Here is a 27297-nt window from a genome sequence, read left to right on the forward strand (position 1 = left end):
TCTGAGCTGCATGTGAATTTCTGAAAATGAAGCATTCTATTGTCAATATCTTTCTGAATAAAGTCTTCTTATCTAAGTCCAGAATTATTTTTGACAAAAGCAATAAAACTGCTCAGTGTCTAATTGCTGTTGGGTGAAAACTGTGATGATTCACACTTGTACCTATGTACACACGTTTATCAACAAACACGTTTATCAACAAACTTTTTTTAAAAGCATAAAAGCTTGATAAGAAGCAAACATTAAGATAGCGGTTTTAGTTTTCTCTTTCTGCAACAAGTATTTTGCTTGGTTCTTTTTTTTTTTTTTTTTTTTAAACTGTGATTTTTGTCCCCCTCTGAAATGTAATCGTCTCTCTTTCACATCTTCCAGGCATTTGTTCCCTGGTATTCCGTGTCACGCACACCCTCCTCCCCTTCACTCACAGCATCTTTTTGCTCTTAACCTCTGACTTCCGTTTCTCAAAGCTTTGTTCTTCAGTCCACTCTTCGCTCTCCCCATTTTCCTTTCTCCTTCGTTTGTCCCGGAGTTTACTGTTGCGGTTACAATTTTCCCTAGAAGCCTTGCTTTTTATTGTTAAAGTTGACTGTTGTTCCTTCTGACCCACAGTGGGGTCCCCGGGCGCTACCATTCCACACTTCACACACCCTCTCAACCAGTCCGGTTGCCCAGGAGGGAACTGCACAGTTCACCAACACAAACGTGTACAGAATCGCTAATGAAAATACCTTTACAGAATAGTCTTCCAACAGAGGTTTTCCTCCAACCGCCCTGCCAGCCTCTCTGTGAACATCTAGCCTTTCTGGTTAGGAGCTTCCCTTCGCCAGCGACACCCTCCAGTCTGAGGCGCGAACCAAATAGAATTCCTGCGCTTGTACGGAACCCACAGGATTCGCAAGATGGCGTCCGCCACCCAGAACGGGAGCCGCCATGTTGCCCTCCACAAAGCTTCCCTGTACGGAAAGGCACCAGCCCGGGAGCCTCGGGCTTGGCTCTTGGACAGGAAGCGGGACTGTTCGCCTTCATGGATGTGACAGGCGTGCCCTATAAGCCATATTAGGCGTTTCGAGGCCAGGCAAGTCAGGGGTAAGATTTGTGCTGTGGTAATTGAAGTAAGCGGAGGGAAGGGACCCAAGAGGGTCCCTGACAGGAGGTTTGAGAAGTGACAAACTCGTGAGGGAGGTCTGTGGGATTTGAAATGAGGGTGTTTGGGAGTCAGAAACGGAATGAGGTATGTGTTTAGTAATGGGGAGTGAGGAGTTATGAGGGAGTCTGTGGTGTCAGGAGGAGCAGGTAGATGGTCCGTCTGGTAAGAATACCAGGGTCACAGGGACGCGGGGGATTCTGAGGAGAACGCCGTCGGTGGCGGAGCATGGACCAAATGACGGAGGTGAACGTGTAATTAGTGAGCGTCCTCATGGTGGGCTTCGGTGGGATATGTAACTGGTAGACCCGACGCTTCAAAGATTGGAGGGCATAATGACTAGAGTCAGGATATCGCGAGCGCCTGCCTCAGTTTACCGGGAAAGGCTTTGAGGGACATTAAGTGTCCACAGGTGTGGGCAACTAACTGTTGAGTTAAAGCACACGCCGTTGCTCACGTCTTTCCTCAGTCGGCCGATGTCGTCTTTGCCTAATGCCCCACTCAGAAATGAAAGTTTGAAGACAGGGCCAAAGAAAGCAAAGATTATGTGAGGCGTGATTTCATTGTGTGATCCGTCTCATGTTTCCTTACAGACATATTTGATGAGCCCTAGGATATTCTGTGGCAAACAATCCCCCTATCATGGAAAATCCCCACATCCCCTATTCCACCCAGTCCTAACTTCTCTTAGGAATGAAAAAAACCTTGCCAGGTATGTGGCTTCTTTCTTTCATGGTCCCAACCTGTTGCTTTTTTCGTGTTTTTTTTTTTTCCTGTCACTATTTTTGTATATAGTGAACAACACTGTGGAAAATTCGCATTAAAAATGTGGACAGCAGAGATCTCTCTCTTTTTTTAAAAAAAAGATTTATTTATTTTTATGACAAAGTCGGATATACAGAGAGGAAGATCTTCTGTCAGATGATTCACTCCTCAAGTGAGCCTCAACGGCCGGTGCTGCGCCAATCCGAAGCCGGGAACCTGGAACCTCTTCCGGGTCTCCCACGCGGGTGCAGTGTCCCAAAGCATTGGGCCATCCTCAACTGCTTTCCCAGGCCACAAGCAGGGAGCTGGATGGGAAGTGGAGCTGCCGGGATTAGAACCGGCGCCCACATGGGATCCCGGTGCGTTCAAGGCGAAGACTTTAGCTGCTAGGCCACGCCGCCGGGCCCAGAAGGGATCTCAAAGTTAACATTTTCATGGCAGGAGAGTTTGCTTGATTAAGGAGAAATGAAAGCGTGATTAGGAGCTTATTGGAATTCAGTTATAATTATTTTTGGGGACCAGGGAATGCATTCCTCATTTTTCTCATTCTCATTGTCTGGGAGGTCCTGCAATTAAATCCTTTAATCATTACTGTTGTTTTATGATAGTGTGTCATAAATAGAATTGTTGCTCCACAGAGGGAACGATAAAATGATAGTAAATTAACCAGAAGTATGTTTATATATATCTAATTAAAAAACCTCCTCAAAGTCCCATGTAATCATATAATAGGCATGAGAAGAGAGCAGGTTGGCTGTCTTCTCCACTCAGTGCTTGCCAACACTTCCTTAAGGTTCAAACTCTTCCACAGGTCGCCCATTATTTTGTTTCTAGACCAGTTAATGTAGAAGCTACAGTCTGAGTTTGGGCTATGAAAACTGGATTCTGATCACTGGTTTTACTCTTTTTTTTATTTTAGGCATCTGCCCTTTTGGAAGAGGGTAGAAAATGATGCAGTCCCAGGTGAGTACTTTTTTTTTGAAAATCCAACTTGATTACCCGTACAATCATATGGAAAGTACCAGTAGCTGAAGTTTGGATTGGGAAAGCAAGAGTGAAGAGCCAAACCTAGATAGAGTGGCTGGGCATATGGAGAAAACCTGACATTAAATATTTTTATGAACTTATACAATCAATTTCTCTGATCTTTCTTGTAGACATCATCAGCTACATGATCTGCATTTCCCTGAAGGGAAAGTAGAAAAATTTCCCGTGGGAAGAAAACATTTTTTGATATATAAGGCTAAAAAAAAGTTTGTCTTTATTGGATTTTTCCTTAGGTACTGCAGTGCAAACTGTTCTCGCAGTAGATTTTTTTTTTTTTTTTGTATCTGTGTCTTAAAATTTTTTCAGAGGTAAGGCATTTAATGTCTCAACCACTGGCCTTGAGCTTTATGTTTTAGAACAGGAGGTAATAAACTGTTACCTGTGGGTCAAAGCCAGTTCTCTAGCAGTCTTTTTTTTTTACACTGATTTATTTTGAGAGGCTGAGAGAGACACAAAGGCTGGTTGGACACTCAGTCCAGGTCTCCCTCATGTGTGGCAGAGGCCCAAGTAATTGAACCATCATTACCTGCTGCTTCCCCCAGTCTAACTGGAAACTGGAATTAGGAACTGGAGCAAGGAATTGGCTCCATGTAGTCTGACGTGTCACACAAACATCTTAGCTTGTACCTTAACAACCAGGCCAAATGTCCACCTTAAGCTGTTTGTGTAAACAAAGATTTTTCTAGAGCACAGCCATGCTGTTTCTCCCGTCCAAGTGCTAACCAATGACCCTAACAGCCACGCTATTTCTTTATACATGCCTATGCTGAAAAAGTTTGTTGATTTGTACATTAGAAGAGCAAATTAATTAGAGGTTTTCTGCTTTAGCCAAAGATAATCTAGATAACATGGAAAAGACAACACACTTAGAATGGTCTTGCACAAAGTTCTCAAATAAGTTTAGTAAACTATACTTCTACTTATCTGACAAAACTTCAGAGAGCAAATGTCTCTGATACTTACATATCCTTTGTTGTTGCTTTAGAGTTTGTAGGATTGTGTCCAATTCAAGACTGTTCCTTGCTCTTCCATTTTACCTGTCTGTATTTTTCTCTGCCAGTACTCACTGTATGCATGGTACAGACATTTCAAACTAAGTAAAAAGATAAAAATAAAAACTGAAGAGATCTTTCCTCTTCCTGGAATAATCAGTGCTAATCATTTGTTTCTAATTATTTAAAACCTTATTTTTATATAAGTATTGCTGGATTAAATGTGTAAAAGTGAAAGTACTAATATGTAAGAATATCTCTTGTGTATTTCTTTTGGAAAAAATAATGCTATAGTATTTTGTTCTGCAATCTGATTTTTAACTTTCTGTCTGATACAGACTTCTGTATACCCCTTTATTATGTTCCCATGGTAGTAATACATTTTTCACTGTTTTATCAGATGCATAATATTTTCTAATTGTCTTAGATTGTCTCATCATCTAAAAATGGAGATTGTAATGCTCACAGGGTTGTAAAAATTAAAGGAAACACTTGAGTATCAGCAATAAAGCAGAATCAGAGTGTTGGGGCTAGCTGGACCATTTCATTATAGATCACCTGAAACTGTCTTTTGATACAGTCAACCCACTTCCTCATTTATTTTTATTTTCATAGATTATTCAGTTCCCAAACCAGATGTCATCTCCAAGCTGGAACAAGGAGAAGATCCATGGACCATACAGAAAAACATATCATATTGGATCTATCCAGATGGAAATCGGGCACATCAGAGACAAGGTAAGTAAAATGCCACCTTTATTATTATTTTTTAGATTAATTGATGCCTGCAGCTTAGGTTTCTGTCTTTACTGAATTATCTCATTTGTTGACCCTGTGCTGAGAACTTAATAGATGTTGAATAGTTGTTTTGAGCGTTTATTAGATAATCAACAAATAACTGAAACTAGTTGTGGGCGTTTCTTGTTTCTTGTTGAACCTTTCAATATAGTTTGTATGAAAAAGTTTTAGAGGCAGTCGGAGTCAGACTTTTTCCAAGACATCAGTTGTTTGGGGGAGGTATGACCCTGACTGTAAAATCTGCTTGTTTTGAAGTTCAGGAAAAGGTGTAAAGGTCTGGCAGAATTGGAGAAGGCATTTTTCACAGCATGTGGCTGTGGCTGATCTGAATGATGTGAGTGGTGATGAGAAGGGAAGGGATGAAGACGTCCTGTCAGGGAGAGAGCTTGTGAACAGAACTTTGGAGTTAGGAAGATAGAAGTTTTCAGGGAGAACTTGGTTAATTTTACCCGACATATAGAGGAGTGTTTTAGTGGGAGTAGTAGAATTCAAGTGTGACTGGTTTTGAACCCGTAGTAGAATCATGGATTTTTATGTTGTTTGTGTTAATTGGTAATTAAGAAAGTAGACTGAGGAGAGTTAAAGTATTCTGAGTACAGAGATTTTGTGTGTTTGGAGTGGTGTCAGGACGAGTCAAGTATCTGTGCAAAATGGTTTGTAAGATCAATGGATTAGGGCCCGGTGCGATAGAGTAGTGGTTAAACTCCTTGCCTTGAATGCACCCCGGATCCCATATGGGCGCTGGTTCTAATCCTGGCAGCCGCGCTTCCCATCCAGCTCCCTGCTTGTGACCTGGGAAAGCAGGAAAGCTTTGGGACCCTGCTCCAGGTTCCTGGCTTCGGATTGGCTCAGCTCCAGCTGTTGTGGCCGCTTGGGGAGTGAATCATCGGATGGAAAATCTTCCTCTCTGTCTCTCCTCCTCTCTGTATATCCGGCTTTCCAATAACAATAAAAAATCTTTAAAAAAAAAATGCACTGATTGTCTATCCAATGGGAGATGAAACTCTGCCCCACTTTTTTTTTTTTTTTTACTGAACTGAACACTGCAACTTTGTTTTTTTTTTTTTTATAGAAACAAACATTTATTTACTTTTCTTGGAAAGGCAGATAAGAGAGAAGGAGATATATGGAGAAAAAGATCTTCTATCCACCAATTCACTCCCCAAGTTGGCCACAATGGTTGGAACTAACATGATTTGAAGCTAGAATCCAAGCTATTCCTCCAGGTCTCCCTCAGTGGTGCAGGATTCAAAGGCCTTGTGTTACTTTCTACTGATTTGCTGTACCACAAGCAGAGAACTGGATGGAATGTGGAGCAGCCGGTACAGGAACAGGCACCCATATGGGATCCTGGTACATGCAAGGAGAAGTTTTAGCCATTAGGCTATTGTGCCAAGAGTAAATCTTTCTTTACATTTCTGAGCAGGCAATGAAAAACTCTCTGAGGAGCCTATGTTTCTAAAGATTTTTTTTAAATAGAAACTGAATAAAGCTTTGCATGTGCCAGAGTGGACATCATGACATGTGTTTGAAATTGAAGCAGCTCGGTGAATTATGCCCAAGCCGACTTCTTTTTACAAAGACTCAGCACCTGGGAAGGACAGGAAGGGAACCACTGCAGCTCCCCCAGCCTTTGTCGGGACTAGAATTCTCAGAGGGAAATCCACTTAACATGGATATATGTCAGTTTATTTATGTGTATGAGATTCCATTTGTTTTAGCTTTCATGTAAGAATAATGAAAGGAGGGCCAGCATTGTGATGTAGGGTGTTAAGCTGCTGTCTACAACACAGGCATCCCCTACAAGCACTGATTTGAATCCTGCCTTCTCTACTTTCAGTCCAACTCCCTACCAATGCCCCTAGGAAAGAAATGGAAGGTGGCCCTAGTGCTTGGTCCCCTATACCCACATGGGAGACCTAGATGAAGTTCCACACACCTGGCTCAACCTGGCTCTACTCCAGCTCTTTTGGCCATTTGAAAAGTGAACCAGGAGATGGGAGATCTCTGTCTCTGTGGATGTGTGTGTGCGTTTTCTATCTATAATTCCATCAAATAATGAAAAGCTGGCCTTTTAAAAAACAGATAAGACCAAAAACAGAAAAAGTAAACCAGAGATGAAAAGGGGACACCAAAACTGATAATCCAAAAGTATTAAGGAGCCTAAGAAACTATCCTGAACAACTATATACTAACAAATTTTGGTGTGTTTACAGTGTAAGGAGTAGAAGAGATCAGACTCTTGTTCTGATCCCTCAGTCGATGAATATATGAGGTAGGGGCAGGTGAAGAAGGAACTGGATTTGGGGGGAAAGAGAATGCAAGGCAATAATTCGGCTCTGGAAGAAGTGAATTTGAAGAAATACTGGTATGCACAGCCTCATTCATAAGTGTGTCTTTAGAAGTGTAATGAGAATTAAAAGCCTTCCCAAACCCAAGGAACATCCACTGCAATGAACTGGTCAATCAATGTTCAGGTTTGCTGTTCAGATGGGACTTACCAGTCTCTCTGCTATGGGCATTGGATTACTCTTGGCTTGCACTCATATTCTGTTCTCTCCTGGGATATTTGTCTTTCATTCCAAACAGCAGCTGGCCATCTGTCTTTCTCCATATTGACTTATAGATCCAATCAATGGAGTCACATTATCTGGATTCTGTGAATCTGGTCTGGTGTGAAGGTGAGGGGTCAATAGTAGGAGATTCTCTACAAGAAGAATGAAGACAATGTTTCATTTTTTCCATTCCCCTGTCAGTCCATGGGCGCTTAGATGCAAATATCTTGCATAGCGTTGCCATTATTCTCATCAAGTAGGTCTATCTAGACCCTACCATCAAACTCCAGCTACCTGCCACCCTTTGTCCAACTAGCCTGAAGAGGACCAACATTCCTGTTGTTTGCAATTAGGGTCAACACATTATCATGATAGTCTCCCCACATTTTGCCCACACCTTTGAAAATGTCTTCCTCATGAAAGTTTCCTCACGTCTCAGGTTGGGGTCATGCTGAGCCTCCTGCTGGAACCCTGAAAGTATGTACTGTAACCCACTTAAGAAACACTGATGGGCTGTAGGCATCTGGTGGGGAGTGCTGTGAAGGTAACAGCTTCTGCAGCAAGCAAGTTATGCCAGCACTCTTGGCCCCAGTATCCACTAGGTTTCAAAGAGAAATTCAACCACATTGTCTGACTGGCCCTTAAAATGTGACAAGCCGTTCTGTACCAGGCATGTCCCATTAAGTCCAGTCAATATAAGAGACAAATGAGAGGAGAATGACAAGGTTTAAGGAAAAATGATGGTAGCTTTAATGAAGTCAGGAGTGGGGAACAGGCTGGTTGGAACATGTAGAGCACTTTGCAATGGAAGGCACAGTTTCTACCTTGTGGCTCTGGGAAGCTTACTGATTTCATGCACAACAACAAAATTGCTACTCAGAGGAATGACACATTTTGGTGTGTGCTATGGAGAACAGTGAAGGCATCTGTGATACTAAGACATGAAAGAAACTATGAATTTAAATCTATTTAGGAGTGGGGAAAGCTGTACCTCAGTGAGATGAGGCCCTTCACACCCCGTAGTCCTCAGTGCCAAACCAGAAGGAGCCTGCTGAAGATCTTATCCCACGTTGACTGTCACTGGGCATGACAGAGTCTCTCAGGATTTTAGTTAGGACTGTCTTCAGGTCTTCAGCAACTATTTTGAGAAAGTATCTCTGTTTCACTTTTCTGAAGTAGGTGACAAGAAATCTACAAGGTGGGAAGATGTTAAGAAGGAAGAGGATTATCCTTGTGAACACACAGGTCATGCATTTGAGTTTCAGATCACTGCTTCTGAGACGCTGCACATCATGTGACTTCATGATGTCCGTGTAGTCTGTGAGTCTGTTTCCCTTCCTCTGTGCCACCTGCTGGAGTGCTTCATCATCTACACCAAAGTTTGATCGGTAGGATTTCAGACACTCAGCCAAATCATCTACCTGCCAAATGCCAAAGACACTTTGCAAAGGTGGAACCGTTATTGTCTTCTGCATGGAGGTCACCTGATTGTCAATGATCTGCTCACAGAGGTGTATCATGTTTTGAAGAGGGCCATCACGTCTAATTTGGCAGATGTCTTGTTCTAATGTGTCTCTAAGTTGCGGAAATTCATATGAGCAGGGATTAAGGCTGGAAACAAGGAATATGGGGGGTTCACACACTCGTGCTTTCTGGAGACTTCCCAAGATGTGATTTCTAATGTTTTGCTGTAGCTGGAAGTCTGGGAGGATGCTTGAGCTGAGGTCCTGGTCCAGCTTTGTCCAGACAATGTAGGACTTCTTTCCCAAATCCTTGATGGTTTTCACAAGCTTCACTTGATTCACGCTGAACTGTTGGGATGCAATGATGATGAAGAGGTCATACTGGTGGAACTGCATTTCCACGGGATAGTCCTGCAGGGTTTCAGTGATTGATCCTATGCCAGGAAGGTCCCACAGCAGCACATTTGGGAAGAGGGAAGACATATAGGCAGCACGGGTTTGGGTTGTTTGTACTACCCCTGTGGGCGCAGAGGCTTCCTCCTCATGTCCTATGTTGCGGAGTGCATTGATGAAGGTAGACATGCCATTGCCAGATACTCCTGTCACAGCAATGTTGACTGGTGCCTGGGACACTACCTTCAGAGGCCTATTCATGTCAGAGACTACCTTCAGCAAGTTTCCATCCGCTAAATCTTTCTTGATATTTATAATCTCATCCTCAGATAAGATGTTCCAGTCCTCCTGGTGTGGGACAACAGAGTTCAAGGATGCAGATAATGGAGTGTAAGGGGAAGACAGGGGCTCTGTCATATTGGTATAACCTGCAGAAATAGAAGGACCCAAAAGTCACACAGGTGAGTACAACAGGGTACCCAAGATGACCTTGGTTAGCATCCCTATATGCTCAAGGTCATATCTGTATCGAAGATCACAGCAAAGATGTTTGGATTGAATACAGAGTGAGCAACAGGTGCTCATTCAGGCAATATGCACATTGCTGCAGAGGAGTGTGGGGGGCAGGGTCCTTGTGGGACACTTGAGGCTGGCTGTGCCTCCAGAGTAGGAATGTGTCTGGGAGAGGCCTTGGGGAGTGAAAGAACTCTTCCAAAAATTCCCATGGAGCAAGATTTTCTTTGGTCTTTTTTTCTTACTCTATCCTAATACAGTAAGTCTGCTCCTTCATGATTTTTAGTTTCTATTTTATGACCAACAAAGACCAGGCAATAGTCACGTAGATATTTCTCTGCTGTAGGTGGCACCAGAGAACAAAAACATCCAGTTCCTTTAACCTCTTTGAAGTTATAGTCTGTGTCACTTTTTACCATTTGATCTTACCAGCCAGGCAAGTGAGCACAGCCTGACATGTTGCAGTATTAGTGAAGTCAGCTCCCTTCTTTGGCCCTTCCCTGAGTTTGTATTTGATTATCCTATTGGGCTGCAAGTAAAGGAAGAGACTCTTCCATTTACTAAGTTCTGCTCTACTTCAAGGCAATGACTAAACAATTAGTCATCATGACAGCCCCAAGCTTAATCCTTCCAAATTACCCATGGAGCAAGGTTTGAGGGCTGATATAAGGAAAATGAGGAGCAGGCATTTGGCCTAATGGTTTTGACCTTGGTTGAGACAGCTGCATTTCATACCTGAGTGCCACAGTCTGAGTTCTTGGCCAGTGTGTTTGTGTGTGTGTCTTTGCTCAAATAAATAAATTTTAAAACCTAATAAGATAACCTTACTTCTAGAGGGGTAGGCCTCTTTCACAAACTTACTGCAAAAATCACATGTAGCGCTGCGCATCTCCTCATACTCCCTGTACACACTGGAACACAAGTTTGGTGTGCACACTGCCCATGCCAAATAATCTTCATTCACACCACCATACACACTCAGTCACCTTTGGCACACACAGCCCTGTCACATGTACTTAAGGTACACATCTGCATGCACTCCTTTACACTGACATGTGTTCACATTCCATAACATACTGGAGCTAAACATCACATACACACACACACACACACTCAGTCCTCCTTGCTGCACATACTACATGCTTACTCAAGTCTCCATGTGTCCACTTACCCACACATACCCACCCAAATAGCTCACTATTGGTGACCCACATTCACATTAGCATTTTTTTGGTGAACACTCACACTCAGTGCACACACCTAACCACCCAGGCAGATACATGCTCACTCACCCCAACACTCATGCCTCGTCTGTATTCTCGTTTATAAGACATGTGCTCATGAACTCACACACCAGGAATTTGCCTCCTGAGTGCCCAAGACGATGTATCTACCCAATGTCTCACCCCTACAAGGTCCCGGAGACAGCACTGGTATCAGGTCCTAACTTTGAGGGTCAGCACAAGGCTCTATACTGCCAGGTCTCCCTATCCTTGGTTCCATTGCCACAGATTAAACCAATCACAAATCAAAAGCTATTGGGATAAATGTTGCACTGTTACCTCCAATACTACTTAGGCATACAGTGCTTGTGTCTTTTCTGAACATATAATGAAACTTTCTTGTTGTTACTCCCTAAATAAACAGTATACAAGCTTTTACATAGGATTTGCATTGTATTAGGTATCATAAATGACCTAAAGATTATTTCAGATGTACTGTAAGTTCCAGTTAAAATTTTGAAATTAATTTTAAAAATAATAACATTAAGTATAAGCTAGATTATGGATAGTTTATATGCAAATACCACACCATATAGTAAGAGGGACCTGAGAAGATTGGTGCCTGTGCAGGGAAGGGGACTGTGGAACCAGTACTCCATAATAACAAAGAATAACGGTGCATTTCCAGACTTGTGCTGTGACCATGTCTGTGAACTGAGCCAGCATCTCCCAGTCCATCTGCTCACCTGTCCATCAGTGCTGAGCCCCATGGAATGCAACCTTAAGCCTTTCCTTTCCCTCAATCTGTGGTACCCACGATTGCATGCCTTTAGGCAGAGGCATGCACACATGCATTATATTCATCCACAAAGGAACTATTTAGTGCCCTGTTGGAAAGACAGGGCTCTTCACTGCAAACAAATGTTTTAATCTAGAAGAATTAAAAGAGCAGGCAGACACCTGATCTGTAGACCTTCACATCCCAGATCCTTATTTTTTGATAAGGTGGCTCAGCCTGGTGAGCTGGTTGCTGGACTTGTCCAAGTTAAATCAGCCATTGTTCCTGATCTCCTGTTGGACATGAAGACATTTGAAAATAGCCTCTAAGGAATAGTACTGGCATACCCTGCCTTTGTTCAAAGTCATCTCAGAGAGAAACTCTTGATGCCAGTTGAGTCTCGGTGACCGAGGCAAATTCTCTCTCACTCCTGACTGGGCAGCATTTGGAGCAGCACAAGTATCTAAGGAGATTGGACTCACCCACAATGCCACAGATACCTGCTTTGGATTCATCTATGATTGGAAACAAGCCAGACCCTCAAGCTCCTTATACTTCATGTTAGGGCATCACCTCCCACTGTAGACAGAGAAGTTCAGTTTACAGCCAGCTTGCCATTTTAATCCCTTTCACTTACCAGTGACTGGAAGCAGGGTGTCTGTGATCTGGGGGTACAGGGCACACCTGAGATGGCTCATTTCCTGGGGAGGTTGTCACTGCACTTCTACACAGAGGTAGATCCTGATTGGATCATCCAAAACTCGACTCTAAATGCACATGGGATGATGGGAGTGAGGGATGGGAAGTGGGGTAGAAAGAGCAGAGAATTCTCTTGAGCAGAAGAAAAAGGCTAGAGTGAGTGAGGAGTGGATTGTCAGCCTTCACCGTCTCCTTCCTGCATATATAAGTGTCTCCCAACTCCGCCTCCCCACCCCAGTTGGGAGGGGGATCAGGTGAGGACAGTTTTCAATTTCATTTCCTGGAAGTGAGTCTGTTCCATGAACAGAAAAAAAAAAAAAAAATAGAAATGGTTTCACTTTCTTCTGCCTGAAGGTGCCAGGATCCCAATGCTGCAGAAAGTGTGGCAATACTGACCCTGGCCCAGATGAATGGGGAGGGCCCTATGGGATTCCTGTTCCCTGTACAGAGGCCATCCTACTGCCACAGGGTCTGACAAGGGGTCCTGCTGCCTTCTCACCCTAACTCCATGTCCTTGTGCATGGCACAGAGTCCTGTGAGTCTGTCAACATTCTACTTGCAGTGAGGCCTAGGCTGCAGGTGAGTTCAGACATTACAAGCTGCCTTACCCCTGCCAGGATCAGCATTTACCCCCAGCAAGCCGCCTTCCGAGTTCCTGGCTGGGCTGTGACTGGTACCAGGCAGCAAGGGGCTCTTCTGCCCTGTCCTTCTACCTGCATTGATAGCACCCTGTTGGGTCAGATACCCCCTCCCCACCTGCCCAGCCCACTCTCTGTGCTCCTCACCTCTAACCCCAATATTTTCAGCAATTTTCACATCTGGTTCTGCACTGACTGACAATCTCAGAAACCAGTTAGTACACCCATGCTGTTTGTTCAGCATCATTGCATCATGGCTATGTACTGATAGGGTCATGTTTGGCAGGGATTATTGTTCTGACTTTCTTGATCTCCAAATCACCAATGCAGCACATTTAGAGGTAGAACTTTGGGAGTGAAGGAGGCATGCAGGGTATGCCCCCATGGCTGGCACCAATGACCTTGTAGTAGGTTTGAAGAGCCTGTGTATGCCTGTGCCTGTGAGGACACATTGAAGGTAACATCCATGCAGCAGAACAGTCCTCCACAGACACTGCATCTCCTGCAGACTTGATCTTCAACTTTGCCAGTTCCACAACTATGAGCAGTAAGTGTCTCTTGTTTTTCAGTTACCCACTGGGAGTCTTCTCACAGTGGCAGCCCAACTGATCTAAGGTAGCTGGCAGCTTAGAGGAAGTCATGGTTAGAGTCTCAAGTATTCAGCACTTGCAGTGTGCCCCTGGACAGTCAATATATCTTCAGGAGACGGCAAGCAACACTTCTCCCACAGGATATAGTAAGTCAGTGAGGGACTTCCAGAGCAAAGGGCTGTGAAAAGGCACAGGAAAACTGAGTGTGCGTGTTCTGGAGAATACCAAAACTAAGAAGTGACAGAGCACACATTGGTTGCCAAGATGCTGAGAAATCAGCTTTAACTGTAGATTTCCAGCCCTGGCCCGAAAAGGTCCAGGCTCCAACTGAGGAAACTAGATGGAAAGGAGCACTTTACAGAATGTGTAGCTGTGCCGTCCTCAGGGCTGTCCATGAGGCAGTAACCAGTGAATGCAAATGGGCTGTCCACCTCTTGCAGGTCCTAGGAGGCACCAAAAGGCCCTGAAATTGGGTGGCTTTGCCAGTCTCAAAGAGGTTATGAGAGGAGGACCCCTTCTCCTTCACAATGAAATGTGGTAGCCAAATGGCTGTCCACCCCAGAGGCCAGACACATCTGTACAACATAAATGAGACTTTACCTGCAGCTTCCAGCTGCCTCTCCTCTCCATTCCTGCCACCTTCTATCAACTGCATCTCCTTTAGGGGCCCTCCTTTAGGGGCCCTCAGAGCAGAGACTGAAAGCAGAGGAGGTGGAGGAGGGAAAAGGCTGGGACAGACCCTTTGTTCCTGCTGCTGACTTGTCCCTAGAGGGAAGGACAAGAAGCCTGCAGCCTGAGGAGGATCTGAGGCTTGTTGCTAAAGACCCCTGTTTCCTTGTGTGATCAGGAGAGAGGATTGTCTCTGAGCATGACCAGAGAACTGAGTATGCTTCATCACAAAGCCAGCTTTGGGGATCAGGCCATGTCCTAGGGGAGCCTTGATGCAGAGGACAGAGGTAAGAAGGCCCCAAGTTACTGTCAGTGTTGCTGAGTCAGATTCCTCCATTGCCACTCACTAGGGCTACTCAGGGACAGGAGCTAAGTGGTTGGGGAGGTTAGCTGGAGCAGCTGATCTGAGGGAAAAACAACCCCAGGGCTGATGTGGGTAGTGGAAGGAGACCCTCTCATGGGCATTTGCAGTGACTCCAGAATCCTGCTCCACTACTCCCAAACAGCTGCACTTCTGGAAGACATGTGCGTCAGTCAACAGTTTGTGCTTGGGGACCTTCCAGGCACTGGAGCCCGGGCCACCAGCTTGGCTCCCTACCCTGTATTACCAGATGGAACCTGAGCTACAGGCAGAACCCTTTGCTTTCATCTTCCTGGAAAGAGCTGCTGTGTGGGGAAGAGGAGAACACAGGTTTGATTTTCTTTTTCTTATCCTGTTCTTTTTTAAGATTTATTTATTTTTTATTATAAAGTCAGATATACAGAGAGGAGGAGAGACAGAAGAGCTTCTGTCCGATGATTCACTCCCCAAGTGAGCCGCAATGGTCAGTGCTGCGCCAATCCAAAGCCGGGAACCAGGAACTTCTTCCGGGTCTCCCACTCGGGTGCAGTGTCCCAAAGCTTTGGGCTGTCCTCGACTGCTTTCCCAGGCCATTAGCAGGGAGTTGGATGGGAAGTGGGACTGCCAGGATTAGAACCAGCGTCCATATGGGATCCCGGTGCATTCAAGGCTAGGCCACGCCGCCGGGCCCAAGATGTTGTCTTGACAGAGAAAAGTAATAGCACTCACCAAAATGAAAGGCAAATGCAAAGAACATCCAAGTAAAATAACAACAGAAGACTAAATCAATGAACAATCCATTGCTAAAATGACAGGACCAAATTACCACCTATTTGTATTAACCCTGAATGTAAATGGCTTAAACTCATCAACTAAACATCATAGATTAGTAGACTGGATTAAAAAACAAAACCCATCTATTTGTTGCCTACAGGAGATACATTTCACCAACAAAGATTAGTGGAAACCAAATCTCATAGATTTGATTTTTTTTGTTAGTTTCATCTCTTCAAAACACTTCTGTTTTGAAGCATCATTTTTTTCAAGAAGGTTCTTGATTTTCTTTTACATTTCTTCAGTGACACATTAGTCATTCATTAGCATGTTGTTTAATTTCATGGTGTTGCTAATTTTTTTTTTGTTTCTGTTGATTTTGTATTGTGGCTTTTCATTTAAGGGGATGTATAGTAACTGTAATGGAGACTATCATATCTAGCAGCATGTTATTTAACTTCATAGTGTTGAAAATTTCCATTTTTCTTCCTCTTATTGTTTTTGTATTGTGGCTTTTCATTTAAGAGGATGTATAGTAACACATGGGACTGTGTAATGGAGACTTTCATCTGTCCCACTCTCCCTCATTTCCATAACAATAGCAACAAGATCTGTGGGGACTTAGCCTACAGATGTCAGGTAAGTAGAGTCACAGTCACAGTGGCTGCTGGTGGGGAGGGCATTTGTCCAGGATCTAGCTTTTCTGTTGCATAAACCCTGGTTCAGTTGGCCTTTGCGGAGTTAGGGATCAGGAAGGAGTGAAATCTCTGGGGTCGTGAAAGATGAACCAATCATGAGATTGTCCTCTCTTTTTTCAAGCCAAAGATTATTTGCTATTTCAGGACAGTTTTTCCTATTCTTAGAACTGATTCACTTATTGGACGGAGACCCCAGTGCTACTCCAGTTTCACTTTCCTGTTCTTGGAAACCCTTTAGATCTGATAATGAGTGTAGCTCCACAGCCCTTCATGATTGGTCAACATGACCATGAGGGTGGTTTGGCGAAGAGTCAGGTGGGTGTTCAGTCTTCCCTAGGTGCCTTATATTTGTGGCTTTGCAGGGACTGGGCACCAGTTGATTCCCGCAGAAGAATCAAGACCATAGCAGAGGGCGATTCCTGAGCCTAAACTCCTGTGAGCAATTGACTGGACACAGGATTTCTGGTAATTCAGCAACAGCATGCAGAGCTAATTCTGACCTCAGAGGTAGCACTCCTCTGAGATAACAAAATGTATGGGAGGCTGGTGTGCTCAGGTGGGAAGCTTGGGAGCCTGATGTCAGGGAGGCAGGATTGTTCACGGTCTTAGGTCATCTTTCATGGTAAGGTAGCTCTAAAGCAAATGCATGGCAAAATGAATCCATTTGCTTTCCTCTGTTGCCTCCCACTATAGTAGTTAAGGGTATCTGTATATGAGTACGTGTTGTGGAACACTGCTAGGGAACACTGTGCTATTTCCAAGTCATGTTTTCTTACCTCTCCCTGTCAGTCAGTATTGTTGCTTCCTGACATCCCAGGAAATGCTAACCTGGGGAGAAGGCTCACAATCTGCATGGTACTGTAACTTAACTGCGGTTTCTAGATCTGGGGTCTTTTTTCATTATGATTTATGTTTGATTGTAAAGTCAGAGTGCACATTGTCTTTCTCTCACCCTTGGGAAGATTTATTGAGATCTTTGGTTAGAAACTACTTTCCAGGGGCTGGTGCAATGGCTCAATTGGCTAATCCTCCACCTGCGTTCCACATGGATGGAGGTTTGTGTGCTAGATACTCCTCTTGCCATTGAGCTCCCTGATAGTGGCTTGGGCAAGCAATGGAGGATGGCCCAAGGACTTGGGAACCTGCACCCATGTGGGAGACCCCAAGAGAGTTCCTGGCTCCTGGCATCAGATCAGTTCAGCTCTGGCCATTGTGGCCACTTGGGGAGTGACCCAGCAGATGAAATATCTTTCTCTCTGTCTCTCCTTCTTTGTGTAAATCTAACTTTCCAATAAAAATAAATAAATCTTAAAAAAAAGAAAATTCTCAGATTTGCATCTCTTTTATAATGAGAACTCAGATGCTTCTTACTTTTACATCATGCTCAATGAAGACATGTAAGACAAATTTTCAAATATGCATTATTATATCTTGGAACTAAACAAGAGAGAGACATTGGAAGGATGAGACTTCTTGAAGCTCAGTTTGTGTTCCCACCGTGGCATCCTGAGCATGCCTCATGGGCCCCTTCCCACCTTCAGCAAGCGTGGTTGCAGGATTGCTTCCTGTGATCATACACTTTAGGTTCTCTTCTGTTAGTCTGTGTCCACATCCCTGCAGGTCATAAGTCAGCCATGGAGTCTCTAGAGACTGTTGGCTTGCCTGCCACTGCCACGCTCCCAGGCCCGCCTTTTCTGTCTCTCAGTTTATCTGCAGCTGCTCCTTCTAGAAGGTTCCTCTGAGTCTCCATGCTCCTAGCTGCAGATCTCCAGGGGCTCTTGTCAGGCTGTACATGCTTTGCTGTGCTGCATGTTCTCAGGATGACCGTGTTCTGTCCATGACTCCGTGTCTGAGTGGCCTGACACCTTTCCTTAGAGGTTGGCTTTGTCATTTCATACTGAGATATTTCCAAGGACTATTCTAAGACTTAATTTGAGTAAGGTCCCAAGGTGTGCTGTAACAGTGAGCTTGGACCACTGTACACTGTATTTCCTGTCACAGTATTGTGTTTTCATTCAGTTGTGTATCCCTTTTGTGGGCATGTGATCATTGGATTTTGGTATTATTGAGAAATAATGTGCTTAAGATTTCACTGGAGTCATTGATAAAAATGCAGATCCCACCAGCCAAAAATCAATTAAGGTAACTCATCAAATCTACTGGAGTTTCATGTTTCATCTGTGTGTTTATGTACCTTTGTGTGTGTATGTGTACATATGTAAAGTATTTAAATATGTTTATATTTAATATTGGCATATGATTATATTATATAAAACTAAATATATGTACATATTTAATGATGTACTTTAGTTCTACTTGAAAGGCAGATTTACAGAGACGGAAGGAAGACAGAAAGTGGGTAACAGGCATTGTAATTTGCATCTTAACTGCTAGGCCAAACACCTAACCTTAAACTTACAATTTCTTTCCCCCAACTTGCATGTTTTATGCTTCCTTGCCCTTTTTTTATTGGAAAGTGAGATATACAGAGAGAAGAAAGGACAGAGGAAGTTACTCTGTTGATTCATTTCTGCAGCAGCTGCAACGGACGGAGCTGCGCTGACCCGAAGCCAGGAGTCCGGAGCTTCTTCTGAGTCTCCCACGTTGGGTGCAATGTTCCAAGGTTTTGGACCATCCTCAACTGCTTTCCCAGGTCACAAGCAGGGAGCTGGATGGGAAACAGGGCTGCTGGGATTAGAACTGGTGCCCATATGGGATCTCAGTGTGTGCAAGGTGAGGACTTTAGCCACTAGGCTACTGTGCTGGGTCCGCTTCTTTGTCCTTTTAAAAATAGGTATCTTTCAAACACATTACTTTTTGCCTAACTTTCATCCAGTGGTTAAACTACAATAGGTGAGCTGAAACCATTTACACTTATTAAAATTACTTTTACATTATGGCTTATTTCTGGTGTCTTATTTCCTAATTGCTAATTGTTGTGGCTCAGGTTACTATTGCTTTTTATACTTTCTGTCCATTCAATAGTTAAACTGAATGTCTTCCAAGTTTTTTGAATGTTACAGCTCCAATTTATGTAAACCTCCCTTATATATACAAAAAAATGCCAGCAACTTGAACACCAATTTTCAGCTCACCTGGATTTATAATCCATTGATACATATTGTTAGGCTTTTAGATCAGAAATAGTTCCTCCTAGAAATCATGATTACAAATATTTTTTATAAAAGAAGATTAAACATGAATGATTTCTAATAGTGTGATCATCAGATTAAAAGTACTAATTTGTGACTGGTACAGTTCTTCACAGTTGCGATTTTCAGAGTCAGTGGATGAAAGCGTATTCCCAGCGTTACCTTTATCCTTTTTACATACACAAGCACATATTTGCAAATGTTTGCAAAAAGCAAGAATGCTTCTTCAGTTAAGATATTGTCTGTTTAAAACCTGAAATACTACAAACACTGTAAATTCATAGAACTTTGTGTCATGCTTTTGAATGACCAGAGATCATTCTCTTAGTACAGTTCTACCACAGTCATCACCAATTCTGTCTCATTAGAGAGCTTTAAAACTCTCAGTTCGGTGGTCAGAGATATGGCATAGCAGGCTGAGTCTTCCTTGCAGCATCAGCATTGCTTATGGATGCCAGATCATGTCTCAGCTGCTTCACTTCAAATCAGGAGACCAGAGAAAGCTCCTGGCCCTGGTCTTGAATCAACTCAGCTCTGACTGTTGTGGCCATTTGGGGAGCAAATCAGTGAGTGGAAAATCTCTCTGGGGCCTGGCAATGGTGGCTTAACAGCTAAGTCTTCACCTTTTAAGCACCAGGATTCCATATGGGTGGCAGTTCACATGCCATCCAGCTCACTGCTTATGGCTTAGGAAGATGGTGGAGATTGGCCCAGTGCCTTGGGATCCTGCACCTGCATGGGAGACACGTAAGAAGCTCTTAGCTCCTTGCTTTGGATGGCTCAGCTACAGCTATTGTGGCCATTGGAGAATGAAGATTTTTCTCTATCTTTCCTTCTCTCTGTAAATCTGATCTACTTTTCCAATAAAAATAATTAAATCTTTATATTAAAAAAGCTTCTCTGTGTGTGTGTACTCTCTGAAACTCAACCTTTCAAGTAAAAATAAAAATAGGTCTTTTTATCTTTTGCAAAGAAGGGGGGTTGACATAGTGGCATAGTGGGTTAAGCCATTGTCTTCTCCCTTTCATGCATCCTCATTGCCTCCTCCCAGCTTTAGGTTCCACAGACTTGCTGGGAAACAAACTGGAAGAGCAGCCCTTCAGAGAGCCAATATATACTGTCAGGTGAGTCCCAATATCACTCCCACACCAAGTGCTTCCTCTCCCCTAACAAGACACCTTGATGTTCATTGTGCTGGGTGAGTGAGTTCTGGTCCATGCAATGACCTCTTGAGAGCGAGTGCTTCCTAGCAACCAACTTGATAGGATTGACATGAAGCTGACATGACATCCATCCTTGGATGACTTTACTTCCTGCTTTTTCAGAATTTTTTGTTTACTTATTTTTTTTGAAAGGCAGATTTACAGAGGTAAGCACAGAGAGAAAGGGAGAAAGAGAGAGAATCTTCCATCCATTGGTGCACTTTCTAGATGGCTGTTAAGGCCAGAGCTGAGCTGAAATGAGCTGATTCAGTCAGAAGTTTTTTCCAAGTCTCTGCAATGGGTGCTGAGTCCCAAGGCTTTGGTCTATATATACTGCATTCCCAGGCCATATGCAGGGAGCTGAATGGGAAGGAGGGCAGCTGGGAGAGCAACTAGTGCCTATATGGGATGCTACGGCCTAACGGTAGAGGATTAGCTAGTTGAGCCATGGAGCTGACCCTGGGTTTGCTTCCTTCTAAATTCAACATTTGAGGCCTTAGAACTTTAAGAGACCGAAAGTTAAGATATTTTCATTTCTTAAAATAGAATCGGCAAATAATGCCTTGCTCTCTCCAATACTGCTTCTTCCCATTGCTGAAAGTCTAGCTGCGCAGGGTCTGAAAACTGGAACCAGAGTGGAATTGCTAGGGACTCAAACACCAGTGTTGCCATAAAGGCAGAATACTTTGTAAATTTGTTACATAATATTGGACCTCTACTGTAGATAATGATATTCCAAGAAGTTAAAGAATACTTAAAGATTGCTATTTTAGTCTGTCAGAATGCCTACCTAGCTTGAAAAAGCCCTAGAGATACATCAACACAAAGAGAACGACCAACAGCTTTACAAAAATCTAATCCTTTTCCCAATATGTATCTTCGCTTGAACTATATGTTTTGGAGACTTTTTCGTTTTCTGTCTTTATGGTTGGAATACATGATTTATAACCTTTATTGAAGTATAATAACATTTATGAACATCTTTGCATTGTTTGAACAACTTGATAGAAAAGAAGGATGATATAGTTAAATAGCCAAGTAGCAGTTTCTTGTGTGGGCTTTTCTGAAGGACTACCCTAACAAATCCTGGTTTTCATAAAATATCCTGTACAATTAGATAATTTTTAAGAAATAAATTCAATGAAAGTGAGAGAGATAGGAGCTAAAAGATGTTTATGAATTACTTAACCAAATGGATCTAAACGTAAGTTTGAAGAATGAAGAAGCTTTAAATTACTGAAAGTTAATATCACTAAGTGAAGGGCCCGGCACCACGGCCTAGCGGCTAAGTCCTCGCCTTGAACGTGCGGGATCCCATATGAGTGCCGGTTCTAATCCCGGCAGCCCTGCTTCCCACCCAACTCCCTGCTTGTGACCTGGGAAAGCAGTCGAGGATGGCCCAAACCCTCATGTGGAAAGACCCGGAAGAGTTCCTGGCTTCTGGTTTTGGATCGGCTCAGCACCGGCCATTGCGGTCACTTGGGGAGTAAATCAATGGATGGAAGATTTTCCTCTCTGTCTCTCCTCCTCTATATATCTGATTTTCAAAAAAAAAAAAAAAACTTAAAAAATAATATCACTAAATGAAAAGGACTTATGGATGTGAATACCAACATCAGAAAAAATGCACAAGAAAAGCAATGAAACATCTTAGGATATATTCATCAAATATAATAAGTGGCCTTTATTGACATTTTCATTCTAACCAATAATGTAATGCAAAAATATAAGAGAACAAAATGCTATAATGTCCAAGAAGAAAATTTGACACAGATTAAACATAATGTGAATTAATTTTCAAATTATGGTTATCAAAACTGGTCAATTTCACATGGAATTTATTATTACTTTGTTCTTCCTGGCTATGAGTTTTTAAATTCCATAAGATAGCATAAATAGGAGAAAACAGAAAGATATGAAGATTAATTTGAGTCAGGACATGACTGAGGGAGAAAGTACTGAGGTCTACAGTGCTTTGTTAAAGGAAAAGTATAGGGGCTGGCTCTGTGGTGCAGTGGTTAGGCCACCACCTGCAGTGTCAGCATTCCATATGGGCTCCAATTGAGTTCTGGCTGCTTCACTTCTGATCCAACTCCCTGCTAGGGTCCCTGCCCCAATGTCCTCCATCGCAGCTATGTGAGGAGTGAACCAGCAGATGGAAGAATTCTCTCTCTAGCTCTGCCTTTCACATTAATAAAATAGATCTGTTAAGAAAAAAAAAAAAGGAAAATACAAACATGTTCCTAAGCACAACCATCCCATTTAGCTTTCCCCACCTTTCTTGTAGATTGGTTATTTGCTTGCATTAATGGGCTCGCTTGTCTCAACTGCAGCTTCTGATGAACACAGTGATTTGCTCTGCTGCGTTAAGGAGTACTTCAAGAACTTTAGTCAAAAAAGTGCAATCATCTCTCAGGAAACAAGCAATTCAGTTCAGTTGTGCCTGGCAAAAGGAGACATTCAAGGTGCATGCTCCATAATCAGGAATGCATTAAAAGATATTGATAAGCTCCCACTCAGCATCGCTGTGACTGGGGAGACGGGGTCAGGGAAGTCCAGTTTGGTGAACTCCCTGAGAGGGGTTGGACATGAAGAAGAAGATGCAGCCCCCACTGGGGCAGAGGAGACAACCATGGAGAGAAGGCCATACAAACATCCAAGGTTTCCCAGTGTGACAATATGGGACCTACCTGGCATTGGAACCGTTACTTTCCAGCCAAAAGATTATCTGAAGAATGTCAAATTTGCCGAGTATGACTTCTTTATTATTGTTTGTGCAACACGCTTCAAGAAAAGTGACATAGACCTGGCGAAGGCGATCAAAGCTATGAAGAAGAATTTCTACTTTGTGAGAACCAAGGTGGACATTGATTTACAAAATGAACAAACAGCTAAACCAAATAGTTTTGACAGGGAAGAAGTCTGGAAAAAGATTAGAGACACAGCTCAGCAGGAATTTCGCAGGCATAATATTGATGCCAAAATCTTCCTAATATCCAGCTTGAAGTTGTCTGAGTTTGATTTCCCAATCCTGATGGACACCCTGCTAGAGGGTCTTAATGCTCAAAAGCATTACATATTCACACTTTTCCTGCCGAATATTACTGAGGCTGCCATTGACAAAAAGAGAGACTCCCTGAAGCAGATTGTCTGGCTAGAAGCCATGAAGGCTGGGCTTCTGGCTACCTTGCCTGTGGTGAGCATCATTCAAGACCAAGATGTGAAGAAACTGAAGAAGAGCCTTCACCAGTATCAATTGCAGCTTGGAGTGGATGATTTATCTCTACAGAGTTTGGCTAAAGATTTGAAAGTGCCTGTGAAAGAACTCCAAAAGATCCTTATATCTCCTCATTTGTTTGACACTGAGGAGAACCAAACAATAGAGGAAAAACTTAGGAGGTATTTAGAGGTATTCATTTCAGCCATTGGTGGTCCTCCAGCTATGTGGTTACACTTTGAGAAAGTTTACCTCTTGCAGGAGTATTTCCTTGACATAGTGGCTGCCGATGCTAAAGCTCTCCTTAAAATGTCATATTTGAAAAACTAATTGACTTCCAAATAGACTAAAATCCTCTGGATTTTTAAATCCAGATTCCTAGAGAAAAGTAGGATAGTGCATGTTTGCCAGCTCGCATGCTGAGTTTCCTGAGGCCATCCAAGCTGCAATTCGTATATAATGATCGCATATCCCAGTCACATGGGCCAAGGGCATGGGGTATCTGAATATGGTCAGACAGCTAAATGTCAGGCATCCACTTCCAATAAACCACCACATCCAATTACTTTACCTTTTTAACACAGCTGTGAACTTGGCAAACATTTTTAGATTTGACTCAAGTTCTTTGAAATCCAGTGTCCCTCACCCCTTCAAACGAGTGATAACGTTTCCTACTTGCATGATTGATTGTGATATATCCTGCCTTTCCTGCATCTCACTGACCCAAACTGACAGACTTATAGCTGCTGAACATGATCAAGCCTGTTGGTCAACAGCACAGTCACATAGGTGAGTTCCTCCTTCTCACTGTCTTGTTCAAGTAGCCCACCCCCAATGCTATGAGAAATCTGAGGGATGGCCACTGTGTTCCTTACAAAAGCCCTGGAATCCAGCTCCACTCTATTCCCTGGCTTCCTGCCCAGTGGTTGAGCTCCAGGCCACCTCTGTACTTCCTGTCAACATACCTTTAACCTCTCTGAATCCTGTGAGAAATTAGTTTTCCTGTTTTCATACATTTTAGTCTCACCTCATCCTTCTATCTCATGTGAAACACACAGGGAAACCCACCTCCCCTCACTTTCCCAGTCAAGGGTATTTTAAAAACAGCCCACTCTGGTTTATGGCCACTCTCAGCAGCGAGAAATCCACAGCAAAATAACAAGAAATTATGTCACCATAGAAATCACAACATTGGAAAAATCATAGAATTCTACTTAGATTCTTTCTCAAAAAAAGTCACTAAAGAAAACCTGTAGTCCTGTGCTCAGAGGAGCAGGGGACCGTATAAAACATGAGTTACTATAATTTTGTAGCTTCTTATGGTCAGGATGATGAGGAATGCCTTTAATCCCCTTGTGATGCCAATAGATGCTGAATAAATGCTTGATAAAAAAAGATATTTGCTGTTGGTACTTGATAGTCTCAATAAAGTCAAGAGTGCTGATACTGCTTGTTGTTAGTGTTATCTTTAATAGTGATAATCTTCTTGCCTTTCTCCAATCAATCAGCTTATATTCCTCTAAATTAAATATGAAAACCAGTGCCTGGGCTAGAGAGATTGCAAGAGACTCAAGATGAAGAGGAAAATGACTCACTGGTGAGTGGTGATTTCTTACTTCAGGCTGCTGTAATGCGATGGAGTGGGTGGACTAAGCAATGTCAATGATTTTGTCATACCTCTGCAAACTGAAAATCTGGTGTCTAAGTGCCAGCATGGCCTAGTGCTTTGGGAAGGCTTTCTTTCTAGGTGTGTCCTTAGATGCATTCCTTGGTTATTTCTGTAGAGATCCCTTCTCTGTTCCATTTTTGTAAGGGCGTAAGTTCCAGCATTAGGATCCCACTCTCATCACCTAATTTAGCCCTAATTACATTCCAAAAGCCCACCTCCTGATATTATCCCACAGGGGGTTGATTATTAACATTCAAATTTCAGGGAAACAAACTGCTATCCATGTGTAACAGGTGGGTTAGACAAGTTACATGGATGATTCAGGTCCTATTTTATTAGAACTTTGCCAATATCATGTATTGCTAAGTATTTTGAACAGAAACTGAGTATCCTTTATTCAAAATGCTGGGGACCAAAGAGGTTGGGTTTTGGATTCTAGAATATTTGCATATACATGATGAACCTGCTTGGAAATGGGAACCAAACCTAAAGACAAATTTGATTTACATTTCGTATATACATAGGCGAAAGGAGCTTTGTGCAGCATTTGTACTCTATGCATGTTTTAACTGCAACCTGTCACTTGAGGTTAGGTGTGGAATTTTCTACTTGTAGCACCATCCAATGTTTCACAGGCTTTGCCTATCCGATTTTCATTTTAGGAATGTTCTGTTTTGAAGATAGCAACAACACTGTATTAAACTATGTTTCATTACTGTAATGAGATACCTGGGTACTTAGAAGAGGTTTATGTAGCTCATAGTTTAGGAGGTTGAAAGTGCAAAGCATGACACCTGACCCCATGAGGACCCCTTGACTGTGTCTTGTTATTAGGGAGGGTAAATACCACAATGTCAAGGTATGAGACTAAGAGAGAGGACATAGAGACAGAGAGAATATGAATTACATCACTGAGAAGGAACACAAAGGATCTGTAAGGGGACCAGGCTTTGCCTATGTAACAGTCCAACGCAAGAACTAAGCTCTCATGAGAATTCTCTTATTCCCTCCTGAGAGTATGTCCCTGAGGACCTCTGTCTGACCTATGATCCCATCTCTTAGTTGTCACACTGAGGCCCAGCTCCCAGTATACAAACTCATGAGAGAAAAACCCAACCCAGTATCCAAACCATAGCAAATAAAGCAAAAGAAAGAAGTGGAGAAACGGGAAAAACTGTTATATGAAACAAGTGAACCAAAATATGGAAGAAAAACTAGTTCATAGTAAACAAACTTTGGCTTGGTAGTAGGGTGAGGACTGTGGACTAAGGCCTTACAGTGATGAGCTCAAACCTGGAGCAAACAAATTCTGCGACACCTGTTTGTGGTGATCCCCTAATCCTTGAGGAGGATTCAGCGCTATAGCCTAGTGGCTAAAGTCCTTGCCTTGCACGTGCCAGGATCCCATATGGGCACTGGTTCATGTCCCAGCAGCCCCACTTCCCATCCAGTTCCCTTCTTGAGGACTGGGAAAGCAGTTAAGTATGGCCCAAAGCTTTGGGATACAACACCTGAATGGGAGACCCAAAAGAAGCTCCTTGCTCCTGGCTTTGGATTGGCTCAGCTCTGGCTGTTGTGTCCACTTGGGGAGTGAATCAGTAAATGGAATATCTTCCTTTCTGTCTCTCCTCCTCTCTGTATATCCGAATTTCCAGTAAAAAATAAGTAAAACTTTTTAAAAATCCTTGAAAAGAACAGTTGCATATTATATGTATTAGTGTCATATCAGTGAATACAGGATAGGCTTGCTTAAAGTAGACTAAACTTTTAACAAGCAAAATAATGTATTTCCTTGCAGAGGTTGATGCAATTCAGGAGGATCAGGAAGAAATCCGGAAAAGGAAATGCATTATTCTAAGTTATCCTCACATTTCATCGATTTGTGGACTCTGATGGCTCAAATGAGTAAGAGCAGTAATTAAGATCTGATTCAAAAAAAAAAGATCTGATTCAGGGTCAGAGAAAAATTGGTAGAAAT

General features: G+C 42.9%; 3 protein-coding genes and 1 long non-coding RNA gene across 5 annotated transcripts in view; 2 read left to right on the forward strand and 2 right to left on the reverse strand.

Annotated features, from left to right (window-relative positions):
- Positions 1 to 27297, reverse strand: part of SYNPO (synaptopodin) — a 219785-nt gene that overhangs the window by 19346 nt on the left and 173142 nt on the right. The window lies entirely within an intron of this gene.
- On the forward strand, positions 893 to 24094 carry LOC101536256 (interferon-gamma-inducible GTPase 10-like). Its single transcript, XM_004587610.2, has 4 exons — positions 893 to 1075; positions 2829 to 2872; positions 4564 to 4686; positions 22721 to 24094. Exons 2-4 carry the CDS (start codon positions 2858 to 2860, stop codon positions 23978 to 23980), a joined length of 1398 nt encoding a protein of 465 aa, XP_004587667.2. The 5' UTR covers positions 893 to 1075; positions 2829 to 2857; the 3' UTR covers positions 23981 to 24094.
- IRGM (immunity related GTPase M) lies at positions 8312 to 12530 on the reverse strand. Its single transcript, XM_012927637.2, has 2 exons — positions 12309 to 12530; positions 8312 to 9585 (listed from the first exon to the last, which is right to left on the reverse strand). The coding sequence occupies exons 1-2, from the start codon at positions 12367 to 12369 to the stop codon at positions 8312 to 8314; spliced, it is 1335 nt and encodes a 444-aa protein (XP_012783091.2). The 5' UTR covers positions 12370 to 12530.
- On the forward strand, positions 14458 to 20376 carry LOC131482615 (uncharacterized). Of its 2 annotated transcripts, XR_009247160.1 has the most exons (4): positions 14458 to 14554; positions 14774 to 14958; positions 16442 to 16544; positions 20283 to 20376. It is a non-coding gene; the product is annotated as an uncharacterized LOC131482615 (long non-coding RNA). The 2 variants fall into 2 exon arrangements; XR_009247159.1 differs by lacking the exon at positions 20283 to 20376 and having other exon boundaries at positions 16442 to 16811.

The sequence above is a fragment of the Ochotona princeps genome, chromosome 19 (genome assembly GCF_030435755.1).
Source record: "Ochotona princeps isolate mOchPri1 chromosome 19, mOchPri1.hap1, whole genome shotgun sequence".
NCBI classification, from domain to species: Eukaryota; Metazoa; Chordata; class Mammalia; order Lagomorpha; family Ochotonidae; genus Ochotona; species Ochotona princeps.

Bases quoted from the DNA above. Each gene is read 5' to 3' on its own strand.
- IRGM (XM_012927637.2), bottom strand. From the start codon at position 12,369: ATGAGCCATCTCAGGTGTGCCCTGTACCCCCAGATCACAGACACCCTG. The intron at 9,586-12,308 runs GTAAGTGAAAGG...CTATTTCTGCAG, and splicing joins CACCCTGCTTCCAGTCACTG to GTTATACCAATATGACAGAG.
- LOC101536256 (XM_004587610.2), top strand. The intron at 4,687-22,720 runs GTAAGTAAAATG...CCTTTCTTGTAG, and splicing joins TCGGGCACATCAGAGACAAG to ATTGGTTATTTGCTTGCATT.